At 66.9% G+C, this 7,812-nt stretch overlaps 1 protein-coding gene across 1 annotated transcript; it reads left to right on the top strand.

Annotated features, from left to right (window-relative positions):
• The first annotated feature begins 1,261 nt into the window (after positions 1–1,261).
• LOC123344918 (POU domain, class 3, transcription factor 3-like) lies at positions 1,262–6,715 on the top strand. Its single transcript, XM_044981420.1, has 5 exons — positions 1,262–1,297; positions 3,029–3,140; positions 3,531–3,661; positions 4,610–4,771; positions 6,184–6,715. Exons 2-5 carry the CDS (start codon positions 3,050–3,052, stop codon positions 6,454–6,456), a joined length of 657 nt encoding a protein of 218 aa, XP_044837355.1. The 5' UTR covers positions 1,262–1,297; positions 3,029–3,049; the 3' UTR covers positions 6,457–6,715.
• The last annotated feature ends 1,097 nt before the right edge of the window (positions 6,716–7,812 follow it).

The following is a 7,812-nucleotide window of genomic DNA, read 5'->3' as shown; positions in this document are numbered from 1 at the left end:
TTACCCCGGACGCCTGGGTCCCACTGCTGGCTTAGCTGCATCCCCCGGACACCTGGGTCCATCGCTGGCTTAGCTGCACCCACCGGACACCTGGGTCCCACTGCTGGCTTAGCTGCACCCCCTGGACGCCTGGGTCCCACCACCGGCTTAGCTGCACCCCCGGACGCCTGGGTCCCACCGCTGGCTTAGCTGCACCCCCGGACGCCTGGGTCCCACCGCTGGCTTAGCTGCACCCCCGGATGCCTGGGTCCCACTGCTGGCTTAGCGGCATCCCCCGGACGCCTGGGTCCCACCGTCGGCTTAGCTGCATCCCCCGGACGCCTGGGTCCATCGCTGGCTTAGCTGCATCCCCCGGACGCCTGGGTCCATCGCTGGCTTAGCTGCACCCACCGGACACCTGGGTCCCACCGCCGGCTTAGCTGCACCCCCGGACGCCTGGGTCCCACCGCCGGCTTAGCTGCACCCCCGGACACCTGGGTCCCACCGCCGGCTTAGCTGCACGCCCGGACGCCTGGGTCCCACCGCCGGCTTAGCTGCACCCCAAGGACGCCTGGGTCCCTTGCTGGCTGAGATTCATCCCGGACGCCTGGGTCCCACCACTGGCAGATCTTCACCCCAGACACCTGGGTTCCGCTGCCCCCTTGGCCCGGTGCCCGTGCCCTCGAGGTGGCCGTCTCCCGGCGTCCCCTGGCCCGTCGCCATGGCTGGCCACGTGGGGCAGGAACTGGGGCGCCCGTACCCCTTGGCGGGGCAGGGCCTGCATCTGGACGCCGTCCCGCCGGGCCCGGCCAACGGGGCGCCCCACGAGGGGCCCGGCAGCTTCCTGCCTGAGGCCTACAATGGGGCGGCCCCCGGGCAGGGCTACGGCTACCGGCTGGACTACGGGCCGCAGGGGGGGCTCCTGGAGACGCAGCCGGGGGACCCCGCCGGGCACCAGGCCCTGCTCCGCGCCTGGTGCCCCTTCCCCATGGGCGGGGAGGGCTGGGCACCCCCCTACGGCCCTGCCCAGCCCGCTGCGGCCTACGAAGGCCTGAAGCCTGATGTCAAGCCGGAGCGGGAGTGCGGCCAACAGGGCCCCATGTATGGGCACCCGGCCCAGGCCTGGGGGGGCTGCTTCCTGCCCCAGGCCGCTGCTCGCCCCCCGGCCGCCCTGCCCCCACCGCCCCCCGGCCCCGCGGGCGAGGGGGGCGAGGGCAGCGGGGCCAGCAGCCCCCAGAGTGACGGCAGCGGGGGCAGCCCTGGTGCGCCGGCGGCCCCCGGCGAGGTCAAGGCGGAGGAGGCCGAGAGCGGGGACGAGGTACGGACGGACTCGGGGGCTGGGTGAGATCCCAGCAGTGGATCTCCTGAGATCCCAGCAGATCCCCCAAGCTACAGACCGGGTCCCTCAGGATCTCTGCTGGATCCACCCTGTGGTGCTAGAGAGATCCCAACAGATCACACCACATCTCAGCTGGGCAGAGTTTGGGACAGGAAGTGGAGTAGAGTCCTGGCTCCCAGGCCCCCACTAGCCCCCACTCCCCTTCCAGAGCTGGGAAGAGAACCCAGGAGTCCTGGCTCCCAGCCCCCTCCCCCTTCAGGCTGGGCCCTGTGTCCAGCTGCCCCAAAGGAAGATATGTTCCTGTGCTCTAATTGGGACTCCTCCCTGATTTACGATCAGCTGTGAATTCCCCCTTGAGCACACTGGCCTGGCCCCACTCCCCAGCCCAAGGGGGCTGGGAGCCAGGACTCCTGGGTTCTCGCCCCGGCTCTGGGAGGGGAGTGGGGGCTGGTGGTTAGAGCAGGAGGAGCTGGGAGCCAGGACTCCTGGGTTCTCTCCCCGGCTCTGGGAGGGGAGTGGGGGCTGGTGGTTAGAGGACTGGGAGCCAGGACTCCTGGGTTCTCTCCCGGCTCTGGGAGGGGAGTGGGGGCTGGTGGTTAGAGCAGGAGGAGCTGGGAGCCACGACTCCTGGGTTCTCTCCCCGGCTCTGGGAGGGGAGTGGGGGCTGGTGGTTAGAGCAGGGGGGGGGCTGGGAGCCAGGACTCCTGGGTTCTCTCCCGGCTCTGGGAGGGAAGTGGGGGCTGGTGGTTAGAGCAGGAGGAGCTGGGAGCCAGGACTCCTGGGGTCTCTCCCCAGCTCTGGGAGGGGAGTGGTGGTTAGAGCGGGGGGCTGGGAGCCAGGACTCCTGGGTTCTCTCCCGGCTCTGGGAGGGGAGTGGGGGCTGGTGGTTAGAGCAGGAGGAGCTGGGAGCCAGGACTCCTGGGGTCTCTCCCCAGCTCTGGGAGGGGAGTGGGGGCTGGTGGTTAGAGCGGGGGGTTGGGAGCCAGGACACAACTTCCCTTCTTGTTGCAAAGGCGGGCGGGTGTCACCCAGCCGCTGTTCCCCAGAGGTGGCTGCAGCGCAGGCGGAGCTGGTCAGACAGGTGCGGGGTCGTTGTCATTCCTGAGCGATGGGAACAGATCCTCCATGCAGCGCCCCAGGTCTCCAAACACAGGGGCAGGAGCCAGGACTCCTGGGTTCACTTCCCAGCTTTGGGAACAGAGTGAGGGCTAGTGGTTAGAGCTGGGGGTGGGAGCCAGGACTCCTGGGTTCTCTCCCCGGCTCTGGGAGGGGAGTGGGGTCTGGTGGGTTAGAGAGGGGGGGCTGGGAGCCAGGACGCCTGGGTTCTCTCCCCAGCTAGGTGGGGAGGGGCTCTGGGTGTGTCAGGAATGGACAATCTCCTCACAAAGATTCAATCCGCTCAGCCGGGGCGGGCGGTTGTTACCTGGGCTCCATCTGTGTCCTCAGCCCCGGGACTGGGGTGGCCAGATTCCTGCCAGACGATGGGCCAGGCCAGAGCCCTGGCTCCAGGCTGGAAACCCCCCCACCCCAGCTCTGCTGGTGCCCCTCACTCCAGACCTGCAGCCCCCTGCTAGCCCAGCCCTGCGGTCTGTCCCTGGCTCTGGGAGGGGAGTGGGGTCTAGTGGTTAGAGCAGGGGCAGGGCTGGGAGCCAGGACTCCTGGGTTCTCTCTCTGCCCCTCCCCACTGACAGGCCCTGTCCCCTCCTCCAGGAGACCCCGAGCACGGAGGAGATGGAGCAGTTTGCCAAGGAGCTGAAGCACAAGCGGATCACGCTGGGGTTCACGCAGGCCGACGTGGGGCTGGCCCTGGGCGTGCTGTACGGTGGGTGTCATTGAGGGGGGCACCCGGATGCCAGGGTCCATTCCTGGACGGGCTGGGGGGATGCCAGGGTGCTGTGTCTCCCGAGGTGGGGGTGGGGAGGGCTCACCGGGACTCCAGGGTTCCTTCTGAGACGTGAGGAGGTCCCAGGACACCTGGGTTCATTTCCAAAGGGGTGTGGGGGAGGGGCCCGGACGCCTGGGTCCCTTCACAGGGTGGGGAATGTCCCTGGACACCTGGGCCCATTTTCAAAGGGGGCCCGGATGCCGGGGTCCGTTCTGAGGGCAGGGGCTCCCCCTCGCAGTGAGACGGCTGGGGGGGGGCTGCCCCCTGGGTCCGGGCAGGGCTGCCCTCCACCCTGGGCCCTGACCCCCCCCCCCTCGCGCCCTGCAGGGAAGATGTTCAGCCAGACGACCATCTGCCGCTTCGAGGCCCTGCAGCTCAGCTTCAAGAACATGTGCAAACTGAAACCGCTGCTGCAGCGCTGGCTGGACGAGGCCGACGGCAACGCCAACCTGCAGGAGGTGGGTGGGTGGGGGGCCCCACGGGGAGAGGGGTGGGTGGGATTTTGGGGGGGCACCTGTGGGGTGCGATCGGGGGGGCTGGGCCCAAAGGGTGGGTGGGATGTTGGGGAGTGGGGCAGGTGACAGTGTGCTGTGTGCTGGGGGCGGTTGGGGTGACTATGGGGCACTGATGGCCTGCTCTGGGGTGAGTGAGTGGGTTGGTGTGGGGGGGCAACGGGCTGCTGGGGGGTTGCTGGTGTGACTTGGGAGGGAAATGGGGGGCACTGGGTTCACTCTGGGAGGGACTAGGGCTGGGTGGGATGCTGAGGTGCCTGGGGGGGAATGGGGGAGCCGGGGGCAGGGGCAGACGGGGGGCTGGGGTGAGTGTGGGGGTTGACATGTCAAGGGGGCAATGGCCTTCTGGGGTGACTCTGCGGGGGGATGGGGTGAGTTGAGGGCACTGTGGTAACTCTGCTGGGGGATGGGGTGAGTCAGGGTGCTGCAGTGACTGCGGGGGGACAGGGTGATTTGGGGGCACTACTCAGGGATGGGGGTGAGTCAGAGTGCTGTGGTGACTCTGCGGGGGGACGGGGTGAGTTGGGGGCACTGCAGGGGGATGGAGTGAGTCGGGGTGGTGCAGTGACTGGGGGGGGATGGGGTAATTTGGGGGCACCGTGGAGGGATGGGATGAGTCGAGGCGCTGGTGACTGCGGGGGGACGGGGTGAGTCAGGGTGCTGCAGTGACTCTGCGGGGGGACGGGGTGAGTCGAGGCGCTGGTGACTGCGAGCGGACGGGGTGAGTCAGGGTGCTGCAGTGACTCTGCGGGGGGATGGGGTGAGTCGAGGGCACTGCGTGGGGACGGGCTGAGTCGAGGCGCTGCAGTGACTCTGTGGGGAGACGGGGTGATTTGGGGGCAGGAGTCAGGGCGGTGCAGTGACTCTGCGGGGCGGCCCCCGCCTGTCCCCCAGATGTGCAGCATGGAGAGCGCCCTGCTCCAGGCCCGCAAGCGGAAGCGAACCAGCATCGAGACGGCGGCGCGGGGCTCCCTGGAGAGCTACTTCCTGCGCTGCCCGAAGCCCAGCCTGCAGGAGATCGCCCACATCGCCCACGACCTGCGCCTCGACAAGGACGTGAGTCCGGGGCCCGTGGGTGGGGAGGGGCGCAGGGGGCATGTGTGTGTGTGGGGGGGCTATGTGGGGGAGGGGCGTGGGGGGCTGTGTGCATGGAGGGCTGTGGGTTAGGGGGCTGGGGAGGGGAGGGTGTGGAACATGGGGGAGCTGTGGGGGGAGGGGTGTGGGGGGCTGTGTGCATGGAGGGCTGCGGGTTAGGGGGCTGGGGAGGGGAGGGTGTGGAACATGGGGGAGCTGTGGGGGGAGGGGTGGGGGGGCATTGTGCATGGAGGGCTGCGGGTTAGGGGCTGGGGAGGGGAGGGTGTGGAACATGGGGGAGCTGTGGGGGGAGGGGTGGGGGGGCTGTGTGCATGGAGGGCTGCGGGTTAGTGGGCTGGGGAGGGGAGGGTGCGGCACATGGGGGAGCTGTGTGGGGAGGGGTGTGGGGGGCTGTGTGCATGGAGGGCTGTGGGTTAGGGGGCTGGGGAGGGGAGGGTGCGGCACATCGGTAGCTGTGGTGGAGGGGTGTGTGGGGCTGTGCATGGAGGGCTGCGGTTAGGGGGCTGGGGAGGGAGGGTGTGGAACATGGGGGAGCTGTGGGGGAGGGGTGTGGGGGGCTGTGTGCATGGAGGGCTGCGGGTTAGGGGGCTGGGGAGGGGAGGGTGCGGCACATGAGGTAGCTGGGGCGGGAGGCTTGTCTGCGGAAGAGAGCGTTGAGGGCTGTTGGTTAGGGGGGTGGGGAGGGGAGGGTGCGGCACATGGGGAGCTGTGGGGGAGGGGTGTGGGGGGCTGTGCATGGAGGGCTGAGGGTTAGGGGGGTGGGGAGGGGAGGGTGTGGAACATGGGGGAGCTGTGGGGGGAGGGGTGTGGGGGGCTGTGAGCATGGAGGGCTGTGGGTTAGGGGGCTGGGGAGGGGAGGGTGCGGCACATGGGGGAGCTGTGGGGGGAGGGGCGTGGGGGGCTGTGTGCATGGAGGGCTGTGGGTTAGGGGGCTGGGGAGGGGAGGGTGAGGAACATGGGGGAGCTGTGGGGGGAGGGGTGGGGGGGGCTGTGTGCAGTGAGGGCTGTGGGTTAGGGGGCTGGGGAGGGGAGGGTGAGGCACATGGGGAGCTGTGGGGGGAGGGGTGTGGGGGGCTGTGTGCATGGAGGGCTGCGGGTTAGGGGGCTGGGGAGGGGAGGGTGTGGCACATGGGGGAGCTGTGGGGGGAGGGGTGTGGGGGGCTGTGTGCATGGAGGGCTGCGGGTTAGGGGGCTGGGGAGGGGAGGGTGTGGCACATGGGAGCTGTGGGGGGCTGCGGGTTAGGGGGCTGGGGAGGGGAGGGTGCAGAACATGGGGGAGCTGTGTGGGGTGGGGGCACAGGAGGTCTGGGGGGGAGGGGCACGGGGGCAGTCCGTCCCATGGCGCTGACCTCCGTCCGTCTGCCCCCCCCCAGGTGGTCCGTGTCTGGTTCTGCAACCGCCGGCAGAAGGGGAAGCGCAGCGGGGGCTGCTCCGTCCGCGACGACTGCGAGGGGGGGGCCCTGCCCTTCGCTCCCCCTGCCCAGCTGCCAGGGCCCCCCATGGGGCACCACCCCCCACCCCCCCAGGGCTACAACGCCGCCACCTTCGCCACCCTGTACGTGCCCCAGTTCCACCACGGGGGGGAGGCCTTCGACCCCACTCCCCCAGGCCCCCCCCTCATGGGCCACCCCATGCACTCCACCTGAATGACTGGGGGGGTGGGGGTGGGGCAGGCAGACCTGGCCGGGGGCAGACACTGACAGGCCTGTGGGAGGGTGGAGAATTGTAACTGGAAACACTCCCCCTTAACTTTATGGCAAAGGATTATGGGTAAATTTCCCAGGAGGGGGATGATTTGCACCACCCCTCCCCCTATTTTTAATTTTAAGGCAAGGGATTGTGGGTACATTTTTATTTACAGGCAAATCTCCCCCCTTCCCCCCAGTCTGAAAGGCCTCTGCATGAAATGACCCAATACAAGGGGAAGGAATGGTTCTAGATCAGCCTTGTCTAGACAGCAAGCGTTCTTGAGCCTGCGCCCCATCTTGGCTCTAGAGGCTCTGGACCACAAGCACCCTGGCTCTAGAAGTGGGATGTTCTTGATGTGCTCTAGAACCCACCCTGTCCCAGCCACCGGAGGTCTAGAACAGCTACCACCTCTCAGTGGACAACCTGGGGCTGATGGTGTTCTAGGTATCTCAACAGTCCCGTAATATCTTTATAGGTCTAGAAATAGCTAAGGAATCGAGCCACTAGAGCTTTCTGTCAGCTCCCTTCAGGTATCTTGGGGTGCAGGTCAGGGATCTAGAACCTTGTGGGATCCAGAACATCGGCCCTTCAAGGTGGGAGGGTTCCAGTACAACCATGAATGCTTTAGAATCAGGCCACCCATGTTGTGGGTGTTGATCTAGAACCTCCAGTGTAGCCCTTCAGCGTGGTGGGGCTCTAGAACATCCTGGTGAAACTAGGACTCCATCACGGTGATCTTCTGGGAGCCTATGTGTACGTGATCTAGACCAGGGCTTCTCAAACTTCAATGCACCGTGACCCCCTTCTGACAGTAAAAATTACTACATGACCCCAAGAGGGGGGAACCGAAGCCTGAGTCCACCTGATTCCCAGTGCCCCGGGTGGGGGAGCCAAAGCCTGAGCCCAATCCTCAGTTTGAGAACTGCTGATCTAGACGAACCACTCTGCCTCCAGAGCCCAGTCACCCACTTCAGAGGCCTCCACCCATGGAGGGTCTAGAGCAGGGGTGTCCAAACCTTATCTCCTGTTCAGGAACCTCAGGTTGCAGGGGGGATGGTCCAGAGCCACAGCAGCTCTTTGACTCTAGAACAAGTACGGTAAGTCTAGAACCTTGCTCCCTTTGCCAAAGACATCACGATACCGAACCATGGTGATTCCAGAACCAACACGTGTCACATCTAGACCCACAGTGACTCCAGACCCAGGACAGGAGGAGTTTTGAACCACCGTGACTCCAGAACCACACAACCCCCTCCAGGATCCTCAGGGTCCAGCTGCTCCACAACCCCCCGGGACCCCACAGCCCCCCATCT

Source organism: Mauremys mutica, chromosome 12, assembly GCF_020497125.1.
Source record: "Mauremys mutica isolate MM-2020 ecotype Southern chromosome 12, ASM2049712v1, whole genome shotgun sequence".
Lineage (NCBI taxonomy): Eukaryota > Metazoa > Chordata > Testudines > Geoemydidae > Mauremys > Mauremys mutica.
The sequence above is the reverse complement of the archived record's forward strand: the minus strand, read 5'-3'. Positions and strand labels throughout refer to the sequence as shown.